The sequence below is a fragment of the Sphaeramia orbicularis genome, chromosome 5 (genome assembly GCF_902148855.1).
Source record: "Sphaeramia orbicularis chromosome 5, fSphaOr1.1, whole genome shotgun sequence".
In the NCBI taxonomy this organism is placed as follows: domain Eukaryota; kingdom Metazoa; phylum Chordata; class Actinopteri; order Kurtiformes; family Apogonidae; genus Sphaeramia; species Sphaeramia orbicularis.
Window position 1 is genome coordinate 4,005,612 of NC_043961.1, and position 24,397 is coordinate 4,030,008.

General features: G+C 39.6%; 1 protein-coding gene across 3 annotated transcripts in view; it reads left to right on the plus strand.

Moving 5' to 3' along the window:
• The window catches only part of cdk18 (cyclin dependent kinase 18), a 154,853-nt gene extending 136,769 nt beyond the window's left edge, over window positions 1-18,084 (plus strand). For all 3 annotated transcript variants that reach the window (XM_030135219.1, XM_030135220.1, XM_030135221.1), the window contains one exon: window positions 17,804-18,084. In XM_030135219.1, coding sequence (XP_029991079.1) covers window positions 17,804-17,838 — 35 coding nt within the window. In that variant the 3' untranslated portion in view covers window positions 17,839-18,084. The remainder of the gene's footprint in view (window positions 1-17,803) is intronic.
• The last annotated feature ends 6,313 nt before the right edge of the window (window positions 18,085-24,397 follow it).

Genomic DNA, 24,397 nt, shown 5'->3' on the forward strand with positions numbered 1-24,397 from the left:
GGGTGTGTGAGACAGTACTGATACGACTACTATTACTTTACTACTATGATAACTACTACTACTACTAAAAATACAACCACTACTACTGAAAGTACTACTACTATTACTAAAAATACGACTACTATTACTACTACTACTAATAAAAATACTACTACTACTACAAATACTACTACTACTATGAAAACTACTTCTACTACTACTACTACTAAAAATACTACTACTAGTATTACTAAAAATACCACTACTACTACTACAACTACTACTACCACTACTACTAAAAATACTACTTCTATTACTACTTCTCCTTCTACTTCTCCTCCTTTTACTGATAGAATAAACTGATTCAAACTGATTCTCTCTCATACACACACACACACACACACACACACACACACACACACACACACACACACACAGAGTATAGAACACAGACAGTTGAAGCTCAGGTGTCAGGTGATCAGCATCAGCCAATCAGGTCACACATGACTACAACTAATGGGGAGAGGAAAAAATCAGCCAGAAAAGTCCACTTTTTTCCAGACACTACTACTTCGCCATACTTTGACCTACAGACTTCATTGAAACTTTAAAACGCAGGCATTTTTGTCCTCTCGCACATGAATGTACTTGTATGAGGATGGGGATTTACGGTTTTCAATAGGTGAGTCTTCAAAAACCCCTGGGTTGAGTGAAAATTGTCCAAATTTCCTGAGTTAGAGTGTGTGATGTCATCACACTAGAGTGGAAGAGCAGAGAAAATTCTACTGAAAATTCTCTGAATAAATCGCCCTCCCGGCCAAACGATACATCGAAGGCGAATGATATTTTCCAAAAACGTAGCCATGGTTCCTGGGCTTCATATGAACCCATGTTTGAAGACCTAGCTCTTTTTAAAGTGAAATGACAGGCACTAGTTTGGAGGCTCATCCCTTCTTTCTCCCATTAACTCTCCATTGTAGCGGATTCCTTCTTGTCTTGGTCAGTTCACTGTTTTTAAACTGCTCTAACTCAGTCATTTCTCACAGTACGGGAAAAAAACCTGCATCTTTATGTTCCCTTGGTCTCTCTGACGCTCATGGTCATTTCAGTTTTCACCTATCTTTTACGATTTTCCTGTAATTAGCAGTTTATAGGGACCTGTTCTGCTCCAGTCTCAGCCTATTCCTGCTGCTCTGTGTCAGTTTCATTCTGTGTGTGTGTCAGTGAAGCGCCGTCGCTGTGGCAACTACTACTGATACAACTACTAAAAATACTACTACTACTAAAAATACTACTACTACTTCTATTACTACTACTAACGGTGACGTCTGTCAGCTGCCAAACTTTGACACACAGATTGTCCATATAAAGTGAATGGGGGTTCAGAACACACGAATTCCCCTCCGACCATGAAGTCTTTGGTAACGTCGAACCGACATGCCCCCCCGACCCCCGAGCCCCTCTCACGATTTCCGCGTGTGGAAATTGTCTAGTTATTATTATTCATCTTCCGCCACTTTTCGCCGATTAATGCGGCCCGAACCGCTGGAAATAGACCAACACATGTTATTACAAAAATGTGCGTCCTGCTCGGGAATAGTGTGCTATGTTATAGGCGTGCCATTCCGATGCACGGATTTCGTTAAAATTGCGAAAAACCAGTCAAATTTCTCCATCCGAAATGAATGGGGCCATTTTCAAGTGGCTACCATTCCCAAACGATTTGTCCTAAAAATATTCTGTCAACGCAGAAATGTTCAGCTTGGCCCAAAGATTATCTGTGTCATCACGTGGTAACGATATCACTTACGGTTTTCGCACAAATATGCGAAGAAAAACCCCATTCATTTTCAATGGGAGTGACAAAAAACTTGCCTTTTTTCCAACCACTACTACTTCGCCATACTTTCACCTAGAGACTTCATTTAAACTTTAAAACGCAGGCATTTTTGTCCTCTCCGCACGAATGTACTTGCTATGAGCATGAGGTTTACGGTTTTCAATAGGTGAGTCTTCAAAAACCCCCAGGTTGACTCAAAATCCTCATTTCTAGAGTGTGTGGTCCCCATGGTAACGGCAGCTAGAGTGAGAAAGGAGTGAAAAATTCACCTGAAAATTCTCTGAATAAATCGCCCTCCCGGCCAAACGATACATCACAGGCAAATGATATTTTCCAAAAACGTAGCCATGGTTCCTGGGCTTCATATGAACCCATGTTTGAAGACCTAGCTCTTTTTAAAGTGAAATGACAGGCACTAGTTTGGAGGCAAGTCCCTTCTTTCCCCCATTAACTCTCCATTATAGCAGATTCTTCTTGTCCTTGCTCGGTTGACTGTTTTTAAACTGCCTAACTCAGTCATTTCTCACAGTACGTGAAAAAAACCTACATCTGTGTCTTCCCCAGGTCCTTCTGACGCTCACGGTCATTTCGGTTTTCACCTATCTTTTACGGTTTTCCCATAATTAGCAGTTTTCCAGGACCTGTTCTGAGTGCCTCACTCAGTCTATTCCTGCTGCTCTGTGTGTCTCTCTCTCTCTGTGTGTGTCAGTGCAGCGCCGTTGCTGCGGCAACAGCCCCTCTGCTCTGTGTCCCAGGTGTGTCCAATAAACTGAATCAGTCTGACATGTTTCTCCTCCCATAGCAACCCTGGAGAGTCCATAGCAACGCTGGGTGTGTGAGACAGTACTGATACGACTACTATTACTTTTACTACTATGATAACTACTACTACTACTAAAAATACAACCACTACTACTGAAAGTACTACTACTATTACTAAAAATACGAGTACTATTACTACTACTACTAATAAAAATACTACTATTACTACAAATACTACTACTACTATGAAAACTACTTCTACTACTACTACTACTAAAAATACTACTACTAGTATTACTAAAAATACTACTACTACTGCAAATACTACTACAACTACTACTACCACTACTACTAAAAATACTACTTCTATTACTACTTCTCCTTCTACTTCTCCTCCTTTTACTGATAGAATAAACTGATTCAAACTGATTCTCTCTCATACACATACACACACACACACACACACCCTCACACCCTCACACACACGCACACACGCACACACACACACACACACACACACACGCACACACACACAGAGTATAGAACACAGACAGTTGAAGCTCAGGTGTCAGGTGATCAGCATCAGCCAATCAGGTCACACATGACTACAACTAATGGGGAGAGGAAAAAATCAGCCAGAAAAGTCCACTTTTTTCCAGACACTACTACTTCGCCATACTTTGACCTACAGACTTCATTGAAACTTTAAAACGCAGGCATTTTTGTCCTCTCCGCATGAATGTACTTGGTATGAGGATGGGGTTTACGGTTTTCAATAGGTGAGTCTTCAAAAACCCCTGGGTTGAGTGAAAATTGTCCAAATTTCCTGAGTTAGAGTGTGTGATGTCATCACACTAGAGTGGAAGAGCAGAGAAAATTCAACTGAAAATTCTCTGTAATAAATCGCCCTCCCGGCAAAACGATACATCGCAGGCGAATGATATTTTCCAAAAACGTAGCCATGGTTCCTGGGCTTCATATGAACCCATGTTTGAAGACCTAGCTCTTTTTAAAGTGAAATGACAGGCACTAGTTTGGAGGCTCATCCCTTCTTTCTCCCATTAACTCTCCATTGTAGCGGATTCCTTCTTGTCTTGGTCAGTTGACTGTTTTAAACTGCCCTAACTCAGTCATTTTTCACAGTACGGGAAAAAAAACCTACATCTGTATGTTCCCAGGTCTCTTCTGACGCTCATGGTCATTTCAGTTTTCACCTATCTTTTACAGTTTTCCTGTAATTAGCAGTTTCTCGGGACCTGTTCTGCTCCAGTCTCAGCCTATTCCTGCTGCTCTGTGTCAGTTTCATTCTGTGTGTGTGTCAGTGCAGCGCCGTCGCTGTGGCAACTACTACTGATACAACTACTAAAAATACTACTACTACTAAAAATACTACTACTACTTCTATTACTACTACTAACGGTGACGTCTGTCAGCTGCCAAACTTTGACACACAGATTGTCCATATAAAGTGAATGGGGGTTCAGAACACAGAATTCCCCTCCGACCATGAAGTCTTTGGTAACGTCGAACCGACATGCCCCCCCGACCCCCGAGCCCCTCTCACGATTTCCGCGTGTGGAAATTGTCTAGTTATTATTCATCTTCCGCCACTTTTCGCCGATTAATGCGGCCCGAACCGCTGGAAAAAAGGCCAACACATGTTATTACAAAAATGTGCGTCCTGCTCGGGAATCGTGTGCTATGTTATTTGCGGGCCATTCCGATGCACGGATTTCGTTAAAATTGCGAAAAACCAGTCAAATTTCTCCATCCGAAATGAATGGGGCCATTTTCAAGTGGCTACCATTCCCAAACGATTTGTCCTAAAAATATTCTGTCAACGCAGAAATGTTCAGCTTGGCCCAAAGATTATCTGTGTCATCACGTGGTAACGATATCACTTACGGTTTTCGCACAAATATGCGAAGAAAAACCCCATTCATTTCTAATGGGAGTGACAAAAACTTGCCTTTTTTCCGACCGCTACTACTTCGCCATACTTTCACCTAGAGACTTCATTTAAACTTTAAAACGCAGGCATTTTTGTCCTCTCCATGCGAATGTACTTGGTGTGAGGATAGGGTTTACGGTTTTCAATAGGCGAGTCTTCAAAGACCCCCAGGTTGACTCAAAATCCTCATTTCTAGAGTGTGTGGTCCCCATGGTAACGGCAGCTAGAGTGAGAAAGGAGTGAAAAATTCACCTGAAAATTCTCTGAATAAATCGCCCTCCCGGCCAAACGATACATCACAGGCAAATGATATTTTCCAAAAACGTAGCCATGGTTCCTGGGCTTCATATGAACCCATGTTTGAAGACCTAGCTCTTTTTAAAGTGAAATGACAGGCACTAGTTTGGAGGCAAGTCCCTTCTTTCCCCCATTAACTCTCCATTATAGCAGATTTCTTCTTGTCCTTCTCGGTTGACTGTTTTTAAACTGCCTTAACTCAGTCATTTCTCACAGTACGTGAAAAAAAACTACATCTGTGTGTTCCCCAGGTCCTTCTGACGCTCACGGTCATTTCGGTTTTCACCTATGTTTTACGGTTTTCCCATAATTAGCAGTTTTCCGGGACCTGTTCTGAGTGCCTCACTCAGTCTATTCCTGCTGCTCTGTGTGTCTCTCTCTCTCTGTGTGTGTCAGTGCAGCGCCGTTGCTGCGGCAACAGCCCCTCTGCTCTGTGTCCCAGGTGTGTCCAATAAACTGAATCAGTCTGACATGTTTCTCCTCCCATAGCAACCCTGGAGAGTCCATAGCAACGCTGGGTGTGTGAGACAGTACTGATACGACTACTATTACTTTTACTACTATGATAACTACTACTACTACTAAAAATACAACCACTACTACTGAAAGTACTACTACTATTACTAAAAATACGAGTACTATTACTACTACTACTAATAAAAATACTACTATTACTACAAATACTACTACTACTATGAAAACTACTTCTACTACTACTACTACTAAAAATACTACTACTAGTATTACTAAAAATACTACTACTACTGCAAATACTACTACAACTACTACTACCACTACTACTAAAAATACTACTTCTATTACTACTTCTCCTTCTACTTCTCCTCCTTTTACTGATAGAATAAACTGATTCAAACTGATTCTCTCTCATACACATACACACACACACACACACACCCTCACACACACGCACACACGCACACACACACACACACACACACACACACACACACACACACTCACACAGAGTATAGAACACAGACAGTTGAAGCTCAGGTGTCAGGTGATCAGCATCAGCCAATCAGGTCACACATGACTACAACTAATGGGGAGATGAAAAAATCAGCCAGAAAAGTCCACTTTTTTCCAGACACTACTACTTCACCATACTTTCACCTACAGACTTCATTTAAACTTTAAAACGCAGGCATTTTTGTCCTCTCCGCACGAATGTACTTTGTATGAGGATGGGGTTTACGGTTTTCAATAGGTGAGTCTTCAAAAACCCCTGGGTTGAGTGAAAATTCTCAAAATTTCCTGAGTTAGAGTGGGTGATGTCATCACACTAGAGTGTGAGAGCAGTGAAAATTCACCTGAAAATTCTCTGAATAAATCGCCCTCCCGGCCAAACCATACATCGCAGGTGAATGACATTTTCCAAAAACGTAGCCATGGTTCCTGGGCTTCATATGAACCCATGTTTGAAGACCTAGCTCTTTTTAAAGTGAAATGGCAGGCACTAGTTTGGAGGCTCATCCCTTCTTTCTCCCATTAACTCTCCATTGTAGCGGATTCCTTCTTGTCTTGGTCAGTTGACTGTTTTTACACTGCTCTAACTCAGTCATTTCTCATAGTACGTGAAAAAAACCTACATCTGTGTGTTCCCCAGGTCCTTCTGACGCTCACAGTCATTTCGGTTTTCACCTATCTTGTACGGTTTTCCCATAATTAGCAGTTTTCCGGGACCTGTTCTGAGTGCCTCACTCAGTCTATTCCTGCTGCTCTGTGTGTCTCTCTCTCTCTGTGTGTGTCAGTGCAGCGCCGTTGCTGCGGCAACAGCCCCTCTGCTCTGTGTCCCAGGTGTGTCCAATAAACTGAATCAGTCTGACATGTTTCTCCTCCCATAGCAACCCTGGAGAGTCCATAGCAACGCTGGGTGTCTGTTAGACAGTACTGATAGTACTACTAATACTTACTACTGCTGTTACTACTACTACTACTAAAAATACAACCACTACTACTGAAAGTACTACTACTATTACTAAAAATACGACTACTATTACTACTACTACTAATAAAAATACTACTACTACTACAAATACTACTACTACTATGAAAACTACTTCTACTACTACTACTACTAAAAATACTACTACTAGTATTACTACAAATACTACTACTACTACTACAACTACTACTACCACTACTACTAAAAATACTACTTCTATTACTACTTCTCCTTCTACTTCTCCTCCTTTTACTGATAGAATAAACTGATTCAAACTGATTCTCTCTCATACACACACACACACACACACACACACACACACACACACACACACACACACACACACAGAGTATAGAACACAGACAGTTGAAGCTCAGGTGTCAGGTGATCAGCATCAGCCAATCAGGTCACACATGACTACAACTAATGGGGAGAGGAAAAAATCAGCCAGAAAAGTCCACTTTTTTCCAGACACTATTACTTCGCCATACTTTGACCTACAGACTTCATTGAAACTTTAAAACGCAGGCATTTTTGTCCTCTCCGCACGACTGTACTTGTTATGAGGATGGGGTTTACGGTTTTCAATAGGTGAGTCTTCAAAAACCCCTGGGTTGAGTGAAAATTGTCCAAATTTCCTGAGTTAGAGTGTGTGATGTCATCACACTAGAGTGGAAGAGCAGAGAAAATTCAACTGAAAATTCTGTAAATAAATCGCCTTCCCGGCAAAACCATACATCGCAGGCGAATGATATTTTCCAAAAACGTAGCCATGGTTCCTGGGCTTCATATGAACCCATGTTTGAAGACCTAGCTCTTTTTAAAGTGAAATGACAGGCACTAGTTTGGAGGCTCATCCCTTCTTTCTCCCATTGACTCTCCATTGTAGCAGATTCCTTCTTGTCTTTGTCAGTTGACTGTTTTTAAACTGCCCTAACTCAGTCATTTTTCACAGTACGAGAAAAAAACCTACATCTGTATGTTCCCCAGGTCCTTTTGACGCTCACGGTCATTTCAGTTTTCTCCTATCTTTTACGGTTTTCCTTTAATTTACAGTTTCTCGGGACCTGTTCTGCTCCAGTCTCAGCCTATTCCTGCTGCTCTGCGTCAGTTTCATTCTGTGTGTGTGTCAGTGAAGCGCCGTCGCTGTGGCAACTACTACTGATACAACTACTAAAAATACTACTACTACTAAAAATACTACTACTACTTCTATTACTACTACTAACGGTGACGTCTGTCAGCTGCCAAACTTTGACACACAGATTGTCCATATAAAGTGAATGGGGGTTCAGAACACACAATTCCCCTCCGACCATGAAGTCTTTGGTAACGTCGAACCGACATGCCCCCCCGACCCCCGAGCCCCTCTCACGATTTCCGCATGTGGAAATTGTCTAGTTATTCTTCATCTTCCGCCACTTTTCGCCGATTAATGCGGCCCGAACCGCTGGAAATAGACCCACACATGTTATTACAAAAATGTGCGTCCTGCTCGGGAATAGTGTGCTATGTTATAGGCGTGCCATTCCGATGCACGGATTTCGTTAAAATTGCGAAAAACCAGTCAAATTTCTCCATCCGAAATGAATGGGGCCATTTTCAAGTGGCTACCATTCCCAAACGATTTGTCCTAAAAATATTCTGTCAACGCAGAAATGTTCAGCTTGGCCCAAAGATTATCTGTGTCATCACGTGGTAACGATATCACTTACGGTTTTCGCACAATATGCGAAGAAAAACCCCATTCATTTTCAATGGGAGTGACAAAAACGTGCCCTTTTTTCCAGACACTACTACTTCAGCCATACTTTCACCTAGAGACTTCATTTAAACTTTAAAACGCAGGCATTTTTGTCCTCTCCGCACGAATGTACTTGCTATGAGGATGAGGTTTACGGTTTTCAATAGGTGAGTCTTCAAAAACCCCATGGTTGACTCAAAATCCTCAATTTCCTAGAGTGTGTGGTCCCCATGGTAACGGCAGCTAGAGTGAGAAGGCAGTGAAAATTCACCTGAAAATTCTCTGAATAAATCGCCCTCCCGGCCAAACGATACATCGCAGGCGAATGATATTTTCCAAAAACGTAGCCATGGTTCCTGGGCTTCATATGAACCCATGTTTGAAGACCTAGCTCTTTTTAAAGTGAAATGACAGGCACTAGTTTGGAGGCAAGTCCCTTCTTTCCCCCATTAACTCTCCATTATAGCAGATTCCTTCTTGTCTTGCTCGGTTGGCTGTTTTTAAACTGCCCTAACTCAGTCATTTCTCACAGTACGTGAAAAAAAACTACATCTGTGTGTTCCCCAGGTCCTTCTGACGCTCACGGTCATTTCGGTTTTCACCTATCTTTTACGGTTTTCCCATAATTAGCAGTTTTCCGGGACCTATTCTGAGTGCCTCACTCAGTCTATTCCTGCTGCTCTGTGTGTCTCTCTCTCTCTGTGTGTGTCAGTGCAGCGCCGTTGCTGCGGCAACAGCCCCTCTGCTCTGTGTCCCAGGTGTGTCCAATAAACTGAATCAGTCTGACATGTTTCTCCTCCCATAGCAACCCTGGAGAGTCCATAGCAACGCTGGGTGTGTGAGACAGTACTGATACGACTACTATTACTTTTACTACTATGATAACTACTACTACTACTAAAAATACAACCACTACTACTGAAAGTACTACTACTATTACTAAAAATACGAGTACTATTACTACTACTACTAATAAAAATACTACTACTACTACAAATACTACTACTACTATGAAAACTACTTCTACTACTACTACTACTAAAATACTACTACTAGTATTACTAAAAATACTACTACTACTACTACTACTACAACTACTACTACCACTACTACTAAAAATACTACTTCTATTACTACTTCTCCTTCTACTTCTCCTCCTTTTACTGATAGAATAAACTGATTCAAACTGATTCTCTCTCATACACACACACACACACACCCTCACACACACGCACACACCACACACACACACACACACACACACACACACAGAGTATAGAACACAGACAGTTGAAGCTCAGGTGTCAGGTGATCAGCATCAGCCAATCAGGTCACACATGACTACAACTAATGGGGAGAGGAAAAAATCTGCCAGAAAAGTCCACTTTTTTCCAGACACTACTACTTCGCCATACTTTGACCTACAGACTTCATTGAAACTTTAAAACGCAGGCATTTTTGTCCTCTCCGCATGAATGTACTTGGTATGAGGATGGGGTTTACGGTTTTCAATAGGTGAGTCTTCAAAAACCCCTGGGTTGAGTGAAAATTGTCCAAATTTCCTGAGTTAGAGTGTGTGATGTCATCACACTAGAGTGGAAGAGCAGTGAAAATTCAACTGAAAATTCTGTAAATAAATCGCCCTCCCGGCAAAACCATACATCGCAGGCGAATGATATTTTCCAAAAACGTAGCCATGGTTCCTGGGCTTCATATGAACCCATGTTTGAAGACCTAGCTCTTTTTAAAGTGAAATGACAGGCACTAGTTTGGAGGCTCATCCCTTCTTTCTCCCATTGACTCTCCATTGTAGCGGATTCCTTCTTGTCTTGGTCAGTTGACTGTTTTTAAACTGCCCTAACTCAGTCATTTTTCACAGTACGGGAAAAAAACCTACATCTGTATGTTCCCCAGGTCTCTCTGATGCTCATGGTCATTTCAGTTTTCTCCTATCTTTTACGGTTTTCCTGTAATTAGCAGTTTCTCGGGACCTGTTCTGCTCCAGTCTCAGCCTATTCCTGCTGCTCTGTGTCAGTTTCATTCTGTGTGTGTGTCAGTGCAGCGCCGTCGCTGTGGCAACTACTACTGATACAACTACTAAAAATACTACTACTACTAAAAATACTACTACTACTTCTATTACTACTACTAACGGTGACGTCTGTCAGCTGCCAAACTTTGACACACAGATTGTCCATATAAAGTGAATGGGGGTTCAGAACACAGAATTCCCCTCCGACCATGAAGTCTTTGGTAACGTCGAACCGACATGCCCCCCCGACCCCCGAGCCCCTCTCACGATTTCCGCGTGTGGAAATTGTCTAGTTATTATTATTTTTCATCTTCATCTTCCGGACACATTTTCGCCGATTAATAGGGCCCGAACCGCTGGAAAGACCCCTGCACAATATACATTAAAACGTGCGGTTTCATCGGGAATAGTGTGCTATGTTATTTTCATAGAGATTCGTGAATGTTTCGCAGAGTTATTCGCGAAAAACACGCGAAAAAAGTCCCATAGAAATGAATGGGGAGATGAAAAAATCAGCCAGAAAAGTCCACTTTTTTCCAGACACTACTACTTCACCATACTTTCACCTACAGACTTCATTTAAACTTTAAAACGCAGGCATTTTTGTCCTCTCCGCACGAATGTACTTGGTATGAGGATGGGGTTTACGGTTTTCAATAGGTGAGTCTTCAAAAACCCCTGGGTTGAGTGAAAATTCTCAAAATTTCCTGAGTTAGAGTGGGTGATGTCATCACACTAGAGTGTGAGAGCAGTGAAAATTCAACTGAAAATTCTCTGAATAAATCGCCCTCCCGGCCAAACGATACATCGCAGGCGAATGACATTTTCCAAAAACGTAGCCATGGTTCCTGGGCTTCATATGAACCCATGTTTGAAGACCTAGCTCTTTTTAAAGAGAAATGACAGGCACTAGTTTGGAGGCTCATCCCTTCTTTCCTCCATTAACTCTCCATTGTAGCGGATTCCTTCTTGTCTTGGTCAGTTGACTGTTTTTAAACTGCTCTAACTCAGTCATTTCTCACAGTATGTGAAAAAAACCTACATCTGTGTGTTCCCCAGGTCCTTCTGACGCTCACGGTCATTTCGGTTTTCACCTATCTTTTATGGTTTTCCCATAATTAGCAGTTTTCCGGGACCTGTTCTGAGTGACTCACTCAGTCTATTCCTGCTGCTCTGTGTGTCTCTCTCTCTCTGTGTGTGTCAGTGCAGCGCCGTTGCTGCGGCAACAGCCCCTCTGCTCTGTGTCCCAGGTGTGTCCAATAAACTGAATCAGTCTGACATGTTTCTCCTCCCATAGCAACCCTGGAGAGTCCATAGCAACGCTGGGTGTGTGAGACAGTACTGATACTACTACTATTACTTTTACTACTATGATAACTACTACTACTACTAAAAATACAACCACTACTACTGAAAGTACTACTACTATTACTAAAAATACGACTACTATTACTACTACTACTAATAAAAATACTACTACTACTACAAATACTACTACTACTATGAAAACTACTTCTACTACTACTACTACTAAAAATACTACTACTAGTATTACTAAAAATACTACTACTACTACTACAACTACTACTACCACTACTACTAAAAATACTACTTCTATTACTACTTCTCCTTCTACTTCTCCTCCTTTTACTGATAGAATAAACTGATTCAAACTGATTCTCTCTCATACACACACACAACACACACACACACACACACACACACACACAGAGTATAGAACACAGACAGTTGAAGCTCAGGTGTCAGGTGATCAGCATCAGCCAATCAGGTCACACATGACTACAACTAATGGGGAGAGGAAAAAATCAGCCAGAAAAGTCCACTTTTTTCCAGACACTACTACTTCGCCATACTTTGACCTACAGACTTCATTGAAACTTTAAAACGCAGGCATTTTTGTCCTCTCCGCACGACTGTACTTGTTATGAGGATGGGGTTTACGGTTTTCAATAGGTGAGTCTTCAAAAACCCCTGGGTTGAGTGAAAATTGTCCAAATTTCCTGAGTTAGAGTGTGTGATGTCATCACACTAGAGTGGAAGAGCAGTGAAAATTCAACTGAAAATTCTGTAAATAAATCGCCTTCCCGGCAAAACCATACATCGCAGGCGAATGATATTTTCCAAAAACGTAGCCATGGTTCCTGGGCTTCATATGAACCCATGTTTGAAGACCTAGCTCTTTTTAAAGTGAAATGACAGGCACTAGTTTGGAGGCTCATCCCTTCTTTCTCCCATTGACTCTCCATTGTAGCGGATTCCTTCTTTTCTTGGTCAGTTGACTGTTTTTAAACTGCCCTAACTCAGTCATTTTTCACAGTACGGGAAAAAAACCTACATCTGTATGTTCCCCAGGTCCTTTTGACGCTCACGGTCATTTCAGTTTTCTCCTATCTTTTACGGTTTTCCTTTAATTAGCAGTTTCTCGGGACCTGTTCTGCTCCAGTCTCAGCCTATTCCTGCTGCTCTGTGTCAGTTTCATTCTGTGTGTGTGTCAGTGCAGCGCCGTCGCTGTGGCAACTACTACTGATACAACTACTAAAAATACTACTACTACTAAAAATACTACTACTACTTCTATTACTACTACTAACGGTGACATCCGTCAGCTGCCAAACTTTGACACACAGATTGTCCATATAAAGTGAATGGGGGTTCAGAACACAGAATTCCCCTCCGACCATGAAGTCTTTGGTAACGTCGAACCCACATGCCCCCCCGACCCCCGAGCCCCTCTCACGATTTCCGCGTGTGGAAATTGTCTAGTTATTAATATTATTCATCTTCCGGACAAAATTTCGCCGATTAATGCGGCCCGAACCGCTGGAAATAGGCCAACACATGTTATTACAAAAATGTGCGTCCTGCTCGGGAATCGTGTGCTATGTTATTGGCGTGCCATTCCGATGCACGGATTTCGTTAAAATTGCGAAAAACCAGTCAAATTTCTCCATCCGAAATGAATGGGGCCATTTTCAAGTGGCTACCATTCCCAAACGATTTGTCCTAAAAATATTCTGTCAACGCAGAAATGTTCAGCTTGGCCCAAAGATTATCTGTGTCATCACGTGGTAACGATATCACTTACGGTTTTCGCACAAATATGCGAAGAAAAACCCCATTCATTTTCAATGGGAGTGACAAAAAACTTGCCTTTTTTCCAACCACTACTACTTCGCCATACTTTCACCTAGAGACTTCATTTAAACTTTAAAACGCAGGCATTTTTGTCCTCTCCGCACGAATGTACTTGCTATGAGGATGAGGTTTACGGTTTTCAATAGGTGAGTCTTCAAAAACCCCCAGGTTGACTCAAAATCCTCATTTCTAGAGTGTGTGGTCCCCATGGTAACGGCAGCTAGAGTGAGAAAGGAGTGAAAAATTCACCTGAAAATTCTCTGAATAAATCGCCCTCCCGGCCAAACGATACATCGCAGGCGAATGATATTTTCCAAAAACGTAGCCATGGTTCCTGGGCTTCATATGAACCCATGTTTGAAGACCTAGCTCTTTTTAAAGTGAAATGACAGGCACTAGTTTGGAGGCAAGTCCCTTCTTTCCCCCATTAACTCTCCATTATAGCAGATTCCTTCTTGTCTTGCTCGGTTGACTGTTTTTAAACTGCCCTAACTCAGTCATTTCTCACAGTACGTGAAAAAAATCTACATCTGTGCATTCCCCAGGTCCTTCTGAAGCTCACGGTCATGTCGGTTTTCACCTATCTTTTACGGTTTTCCCATAATTAGCAGTTTTCCGGGACCTGTTCTGAGTGCCTCACTCAGTCTATTCCTGCTGCTCTGTGTGTCTCTCTCTCTCTGTGTGTGTCAGTGCAGCGCCGTTGCTGCGGCAACAGCCCCTCTGCTCTGTGTCCCAGGTGTGTCCAATAAACTGAATCAGTCTGACATGTTTCTCCTCCCATAGCAACCCTGGAGAGTCCATAGCAACGCTGGGTGTCTGTTAAGTACAGATACTGACTACTAATACTACTACTGCTGTTACTACTATGATTACTACTACTATTAAAAATGCTACTACTGCTACTACTACTACTACTAAAAAATATTACTACTACTACTACAATTGCTACTACTACTAATACTACTACTACAACTAAAAATACTACTAATGTTACTACTACTACTACTAGAAATTCTACTACTACTACTACTGCTGCTACTACAACTACTACAAAAAATACTACTACTACTACTACTACTACTAAAAAATACTATTACTACTATTACAGGTGCTACTACTAAAAATACTACTACTACAAAAAATACTACTACTATTACTACTACAACTAAAAATACTACTACTACTACTACTGAAAATACTACTACTACTACCACTACTGCTACTAAAAATACTACTATTACTGTTACTTGTACTCCTTCTCCTCCTATTACTGTTAAACTGATTCAAACTGATTCTCTCTCATGCACAAACACACTCACACACTGACACACACACACACAAACACACACTCAAAAACTAACACACACTCACACACACACACACACACACACACACACACACACACACACACACACACAGAGTATAGAACACAGACAGTTGAAGCTCAGGTGTCAGGTGATCAGCATCAGCCAATCAGGTCACACATGACTACAACTAATGGGGAGAGGAAAAAATCAGCCAGAAAAGTCCACTTTTTTCCAGACACTACTACTTCACCATACTTTGACCTACAGACTTCATTTAAACTTTAAAACGCAGACATTTTTGTCCTCTCCGCACGAATGTACTTGGTATGAGGATGAGGTTTACGGTTTTCAATAGGTGAGTCTTCAAAAACCCCTGGGTTGAGTGAAAATTGTCCAAATTTCCTGAGTTAGAGTGTGTGATGTCATCACACTAGAGTGGAAGAGCAGTGAAAATTCACCTGAAAATTCTCTGAATAAATCGCCCTCCCGGCCAAACGATACATCGCAGTTGAATGACATTTTCCAAAAACGTAGCCATGGTTCCTGGGCTTCATATGAACCCATGTTTGAAGACCTAGCTCTTTTTAAAGTGAAATGACAGGCACTAGTTTGGAGGCTCATCCCTTCTTTCCCCCATTAACTCTCCATTCTAGCAGATTCCTTCTTGTCTTGGTCAGTTGACTGTTTTTAAACTGCTCTAACTCAGTCATTTCTCACAGTATGTGAAAAAAACCTACATCTGTGTGTTCCCCAGGTCCTTCTGACGCTCACGGTCATTTCGGTTTTCACCTATGTTTTACGGTTTTCCCATAATTAGCAGTTGATTGGAACCTGTTCTGCTCCAGTCTATGCCTATTCCTGCTGGTCTGTGTGTTAGTTTCATTCTCTGTGTGTGTCAGTGCAGCGCCGTTGCTGTGGCAACTCCAACTACTACTACTATTAAAAATACCACTACTACTACTACTACTACTAGTACTAAAAATACTACTAAAGATACTACCACTACAACTAAAATTAGTACTACTACTAAAAATACTACTATTACTTCTATTACTACTACTAACGGTGACATCCGTCAGCCGCCATACTTTGGCACTCAGCTTGTCCATATAAAGTGAATGGGGGTTCAGAACACAGAATTCCCCTCCGGCCATTAAGTCTTTGGCAACGTCGAACCGACATGCCCCCCCGACCCCCGAGCCCCTCTCACGATTTCCGCGTGTGGAAATTGTCTAGTTATTTGTACTGTAGATCACATTGGTCTGTATGTGGAACCTGAACCAAAATGATTTGGACAACCTGGACTGTTCAGGTTCATTTTTGCACTTTTATCCTGCAGGACCAGAATGGAACCTTTGGCAGGCCAGATTTGGCCCCCGGGCCACATGTTTGACACCTGTGGTATAGATATACGGGGCCGTGTAAACACAGTTTTCCAAAAACTATCATGTCTGCATGTTTGTTTTGTAAACGGAGAGGGGGAAATTTCCATTTAACCCTTTCATGCATAGTGGTCACTCCAGTGGACAGTTCTTCTCCAGCTGTTCTCGTGTATATTCACAGGTTTTGTTGCTTTAGTTCCATATGAGCCAACACAGTGGACACTTATGCAACATCCCATAATACACTGCAATTCATACCATTACTATAACTTTGCTGTTCTTGATAAACCTGATCTGCAATAACATGTTTAAGTGTAAATCAGTTATTTGTTAGACAAAAAGAGTTGTTTTTTGCATATTATATGAGGTAATAACTAGCATTGGAGTATAGTAAAATGTGAGAAAACATCAAATTAGCAGCCTTAAAAATGTTTTTATTTCATTGTTTTTATTTTACTTTCTGATACTGGGTTTTAAATACATATTTCTTTACTTAAAAAATTTAATGTATGGACATTTTTGTAACTCCATGAAAAAAAAAACTTGATTGCAATTTTTTTTATGCCTAAGGAGGTATAAAAACACTCCAGAAAAAAAAATCTTGACTAAGGTTCTCATAATTCATGCATGAAAGGGTTAAAAAAAAAACACTTGGCTACATATAAACATAGGTTAAACATAGTGACCATCAGAACAGATGATGAGAATGACATCACATGCACCGTGTGCTCTCCTTAAAATTCCATTTCCAGTGTCTTCGTCATGATATAATACTGTCCGAGAGGTAACTTTTAATGAGTGTAAAAAACACACAAGATAATACTGATTATCCTTGTGGGTAACACTTTCCAAAGTGAAATGGAGCAGACGTGAAATTAGCTCTACTTCATCTCAAATGAGCTGAAAGTGTCTGCAGACGGATTCTGCTAATTAGCAAGTGGAGAGGAAGCGGACATACTCAGTTTGTTTACTTTACACAAATGAAAAGACCACAATACTGCAGCCCCTGAGGAACGAACACCCAAATGAAAATAAATTAGGACTCATCAAATGATTCATTATATTTACTGTTGATATTCCCTAATAAGCTGCTTATGTAACAAATACAGCAAATCTTACTGACAGTTTATCCGCTGTATCAGGTGCAAATGTTTTACTTCAGGTTATTAGATAAGTGGAAATCTCCTGCACTTGTAATTCCAGATGAGAAAATACTGAAACATACAACATGATAGACTTTTCCACTCAACCCACGCTGTTAAGAAACAGAAAAAATGGTTGTCTAAAGAACAAAGCATCCTGCGCTTAAGGCTTTATTGGTTGTGTTTTTATGTCAAATGTGCGCTTTTTACACTTTATGTGTTAAAACGACTGCGTTTTTCTTCAGGTCGAGGAAAGAACCGGAGGCAAAGCATCTTCTAGAGGTCACGGATGAAGACTGGAGGGTGTATTTTCAGACCGCAGCACAAAGGCCAACGCAACTCAACACACTCACAAGCATGCACACCGACACACACCTGCATGTGCACAAAAAGCCCTGTTCACACACTCATTCCCATGGCAGCAGACTGTGGACACACACAGGGTTCATGGAGGAAAATACCTGCACTGCACTTGAAATGACTGAGCTGAAATCCCCCTCGCCAATACACACACACAGGAAAAAAAAAACAAAAACAGGCCAATAATATACGTATTTGCACACATTTACACAATCAGAAACAGTGAACATGCTGCCACACACATCAGAAATATATGATCTGACTAACGAGCTCATACATTTCTCAACCCTGAATACACAGGAATCCTCTGCTCTGTTCCAGTCGTACACATCAGGTTGTAGAGAAACCACATCTTATACAACTGGGAAAAAACAGAGGCAGGATTACACTGGTGTGGGCGGAGGTCTGTTCAGTTTCCAAGATACATTTAATAACATACATGCTGATGTGTTCGGCGATGTGGAACGTGGAGAGCGCCATCAAAACAGCTGCAGGTTTGTGATGTGTTTAATTAGGATTCTGAAGTCATAAATATTTATATAGAATAAATTAATTTAAAAAAAAAACAACAACACTGCTTAAAGCTCCAGGAACTGAAAACAATCTGAATAATGTCAGGGTTTGACAATAAACGCCTTCACTCTGCTGCTCTCTCCTATTAGTCCAAGTCGAAAGCAAGGTTATTATCGTTAACGAAAGCTAACGAAATGACGAAAACTAGAATTGTAAAAACATTTTCGTTAACTGAAATAAATAAAAACTATAATTAAAAGAAAAAAAACATAACTGAAACTGTATTGTGTGTTTACAAAACTATCTAAAACGGATAAAAATTATGGATAAAATTCCCTTCGTTTTTAGGGCTGTGTATCGGCAAGAACCTCGGAATAAGATACAAATCACAACGCTAGGATCACGGTACGATATATTACGATATATCATGATACTGTTAAAAAGGCAATTTTTTGTTTGTTTCTTTTTTTTAAATGATTATTTCCTGGAAGAATTGAATTACACCAGAAATATGTATAAATACTAAACACATTTTTATTTGATCCTAGCAGGATCTAATGTTATATGTTACGCCCCGGCCTAGGGGTTCACCAGGGCGAACATAATAGGCTCAACTTTTGTCCCCTCCCAGCTCCCAAGCACACACGTCAGTCAAAAACTAAGATTTACAATATTTATTATCAGTATTTTGTTCAACTAAGGAAGGGTTAGGGGAGGGAGCGGCTAAAACAACAAACAAAATATCTTCTTTTACAATTTACTAACTTACCTAACCAAAATAAATGCAGGAAATAAAATACAGAAAACTTACCTAACTACCTAAAAAAAAAAACAGGAGAAAAGGTGAAAACAAAAGAGCCGACCTCCCCTACCAGAAAAAGGTTCAATTTAACAAAACTATTTACAACTACAAACAATCAGATTTTTCCAGGATCGAAGACTGACGGTCACACACACGAACACAGAGTTGGGAGCTGACAGGAGGCAAAAGCCAGCAAGGATGGGAGCTCCAGGGCCATCTTTAAAGGGCTGGGCAATCATGCTCCACCAATCAACCACCTGCAACAAACGGAAACAAAAGGGGCACAGCACACCTACAGGACAGGGGAGAACACACACACTAAACAGAAAACACATACATATACATATAAATAGACAAATTATGACCCAGGGTCATAACATATATCACAAAATGTTCCTGTGTTCAAACTGAAATTCTGTTTTACAGACATTACAGTTTAAGATCCTGTTCAAATGTTCATATTCTATTTGTTCAGAACTAACATCAGAACAGTATTTTTGTGCAATCCCATCAAAGGAACGAACATTATTTAATAAAAGAGTGTTAATAATTAATTAAATAATTAATTATAATAAATAAAATATAAACAAAAAAAAAACAAAAAACAAAAATGAACCTCCGCTATATCTGCATTTAAATAAATACCTAAAAATATTGTTACAGTACTTTTTAATATCGATGCAGTATTGTGAAATGAAATATCACGATATATTGCAGAAGCGTTATTTTCTTACTCCCCTGTTCATTTTCATCTTTGTTAATGTCGGATTAATATGAAATCGATTTATTTCCCTCAAGCAATTTTCTGTGCTGTCACCATACGACACTTTTTGGTCCGTCACTTGTGTTCACTAGTGGTTTCCAGTCGTCTTCTGGTCCCCACTCTACCTGGAAACATGGAGACTAAAGTTGGGAGAAAGCAGCAGAGTCCTGTCTGGGATTTATTTGAATACGACGACAGAGAAGAAGAGAAAAGAGATGAAAAATAAAACTAAACTAAAACTAAGCATTTAGAAAAGAACGCAAACGAATAAAAACTAGCAAACCACCTCTAAAAACAAATTAAAACTAACTGAACTGGAGAAAAAAAAGTCAAAACTAAATAAAACTAAACTATGATGAAAAATCCTAAACTATTAGAACCTTGGTCAAAAGGCTACACTAGTGGAAAAATACGTTTTCAGACACCCTTTAAGCGTTTACACAATCTCAAATATTATCTTGAAATATTTACAGGAAAGTCTTTTTTTTGTGTTTCAAAAGGTGTGACTGGGTCAGACAGACACAAAAATCTATGTATCATTCATTTTTTTCTTATTCAACTGAGAATCTACAGTCGGAAAATGAAGAAAATTGCTTGTTATTTCATTATTCATGTACAAATCAAATATCAAGAAAACAAGTTGTTTTTCATTCTTTCGATTGAACGCACAAATTCAAAATTGGAAATAAGCAAATGGTCCAAATGTTGGGTTTCACATTGACATTTTTGATATCCGATTTGGTATGACCCAGAACTTACTACTCATTTTGTGGATTCTCAGTTGAATATGAAAAGAACGAATGATACACGGATTCACAAACAAATGCAAATTAAAATTTCTATTTATTGTGAACAAGGAAAAAATTACAAAACTAAATTCTTGACCGTTTCAACATGTCATGTCCTGGATGTGTTTCATTATTTTGCTGAAACATCCAGTTTTGACTTAAACTGAGCATGTGCAGAAGGAAGCGTGTGGGTTTGGAGAATGAAACAATACTCTGAACAGTCCAATACAATAATTTAAGACCGATTCTTAACCCTTAAAGACCCAAACATCCACCAACAACCAAAACCATCTACTGATCTAAACTGGTTAATACCTGTTGATCCATTAATCCTAACAATCCATGTAAATAATTGATGTAAAATACAATTATTCATTTTTTCATGGTCATCAGATATGACCCATTTGGACGTTCAGAGGCTCCGTAGTTACCGTGGAAACACCGTCATCTTCTACAGCATTGATTCACCAGTAAAACCCATGGAGTTGGATCAATGACAGTGGATGGACACACTGGGTTTATGTTCAGTTAATGAGAAATTTACTGAAAAAGTCAGTTTTTCTTCAGTTTTCTCTGTTTCTGATAAAATAACCCTCAACTTTAATCTGAGTTTTTATGAACATTTACATGATCAGTGAATTAAATGTAAGAAAATACTTGATTTTCACAGAAAATTCACAAAATACAGAGGATAATATTACAGTAAAAGCTTTATTGTCAGTTTTGCCAAATGCACAGCACATACAGAAGACTGAAATTGCAAAACTCTAAGATTAAATAGATAGACAGACAGACAGAGGGGAAAAAATCCCTGTTTATTTTAAAAAAAGTTAACAAAATAAAGAATAAAGTTGCCGAAAATGGACAAACATAAGCATCAAAATGAGTAAAGACAAAAAAAATAGGCAGCAAAGTTAGTGAAAAATGTACAAAACAAGACAAAAACTGAACAAAATAGGCAAGAAAATGGAGAAAAATGAACATAAATCAGTAGCACAATGAACAAATTGGTAATATTAACATTTTTTTTGCTCTAGATAGATAGATAATGGGGGGGGGGTACTAGGTTAATTAATAAAAGTTAACAAAATAAGAAAAAAAAGTGACCAAAATTAACAAATATAATCATCAAAATGTGTGAAGACAACAAATAAGCAGCAAAATTAGTGAAAAATTAAGAAAATGAGACAAAATGGATTAAAAAATGAACAAAATAGGCAAGCAAATGGACAAAAAAGACATAGATAGATAGATAGATAGATAGATAGATAGATAGATAGATAGATAGATAGATAGATAGATAGATAGATAGATAGATAGATAGATAGATAGATAGATAGATAGATAGAATATAAGTATAAACAACAAAAAGTAGCAACAGTAAAATGACAGTGGAGTTAATGCTATATATCAAAAATGCACAGGGTGTCCATAAACTTTTTTTTCCACTACTGTTAATGTAAATATAGACGACCTGTTTGTGTCTGAAGCCACGGAGAACACCAGTGGAAATGAATCCTGGTCACATTTGGCAGAATCTGATCAATGACTGGTAATTACTGCTGTCAGTCATGCCTTTAACCCTCCCATCGATCAGAAAACCCCCGTCATGAGCCCAAACCTGGTGCAACTGAATGACACAAACGTCTGAACGACAACATGATGAAAGGCAACTAGAGAAATTTTTTTGCTTGTGATGTGAAAAAAAATTATCAAGAGCTGCAGCTTTAAAACCAGACTTGGACCACGGGAGTTTTACAATCCATGGATTTGGAATCACACACGAGGAGAATCTTGACAGATAATCTTCTCTCTAATCTCAAACATGCTCACACTGCAAGAAATGAAAGTATTGGAGCATCACAATCTGCAGGATGAAGCTCAGTGCAGCGGGTAGAGTTATAAAAAACACAAGTCTGTAGCATTAGCTTTTAGCCGTACTGACAGTAACTTCCATCATCTATTAAAGACACAGTTTGTCTTACTGATGAAAACACACTGTGAACGTCTGCAGTTATTCTGGTGGCACACTCCAAACTAAAACCACTTCACTGCAAAAATATAAATCGTACCAAGTGTATTTTTCTCATTTCTAGTCCAAATATCTCATCACACTTAAAATAAGACATAATCACCTAAAGAGGAACTTTTCAGTGAGATATAAGGACTGATTTATAGACAATAGATCTGGAAAATCTGATTTCAAGAAATCTTACCAAGATAATTTTTACTTGTTCCATTGGCAGATTTTTTTTTTTACTTGAATTAAACAAAAAAAAATCTTGAATTAAGAAAAAAAAAAAAAATCATGAATTAAGCAAAAAAGAATCTTGAAATAAGCTAAAAATCTTGAGCTGAGCAAAAAAAAAAAAAAAAAATCTTGAATTAATCCAAAAATATCATGAATTAAGCATAAAAAATTTGGAATTAAGACAAAAAAAATACGTGGAATTAAGACAAAAAAAATCTTGAATTAAGCAACAAAAAACTTGAATTATTAAAAAAAATAATAATAATAAATCTTGGATTATTAAAGAAAAAAAATCTTGAATTAAGCAACAAAAAAAAATGAATTAAGCACAAAAAAAATCATGAATTAAGCAAAAAAGAATCTTGAAGTATGCAAACAATTTTGAATTAAGCAAAAAAAATCTTGAATTAATCCAAAAATATCGTGAATTAAGCAAAAAAATAAATCTTGAATTATTAAAAAAAAAATCTTGAATTTTTTTTTTTTTAAATCTTGAATTATTTTTAAAAAATCCTGAATTATTAAAAAAAAAATCTTGAATTATTAAACAAAGAAATCTTGAATTAAGCAAAAAAAAAATAAGCCAGTGGAACAAGTCGAGTAGAGGCAGCAGTTATATATGGGGGTGCGGTCCATAACTAACCTAACTAACGCTGGCGTGAAGCGAAAGTGAAACTTAACATGCTTTCAACGTCCGACTCCCAGCTTCTACTCCTCTATTATTCAGCGGATCTTACACCAAATTTTCCCAATTTCTAACCTGTATCCACCGGACCCCCTCCACTGCTCTATGGACCCCCCAGAACTGCTAGGCCCCATGAATTTGTCACGTTTACCCCCTCTTTCCGGCGGCCCAGGGGGTGACCGTTGTACTGGACCCCTGTTCCAAACACTCGGATGCTGAACTCCAGGGTCACGGCAGCTAAAGTCCTGTTTCCGTCGCTTCTCCGTCCTCTGAAACAACAACGGTAGCACCTGCGGCTGAACGCCTGCACCTCTGCTCACACCGTCCACACCGCTTCCAGCTCCAGGTCTGACGCCGCAGGAAGTCACGTGGGTCGACGTCAGCTGACTCGCCTCGCTCCAGCACCCCCGTGTGTCAGCTCATGGTGGGTTTTTGTTCCATACAGTGTTAACAGCTGACGTTCACTCCAGTTTTTGAAGTTGCCTTAGTAAAACTGTGCATGATATTTCCGGCTTGTGACCAATCTATATTTGATCTAGTGTAGCCAACGTGTTAGGAGGCGTTTCGCTTTGTGTCTGTAAATAACTCAGTATGAGCGTATGTATTTCTTAGTCTCCTATTTGCACAAACCAGAAGTGTCCTCTGAAGCTTGCTCCCGTCCCTTTGTGTCTTACCTC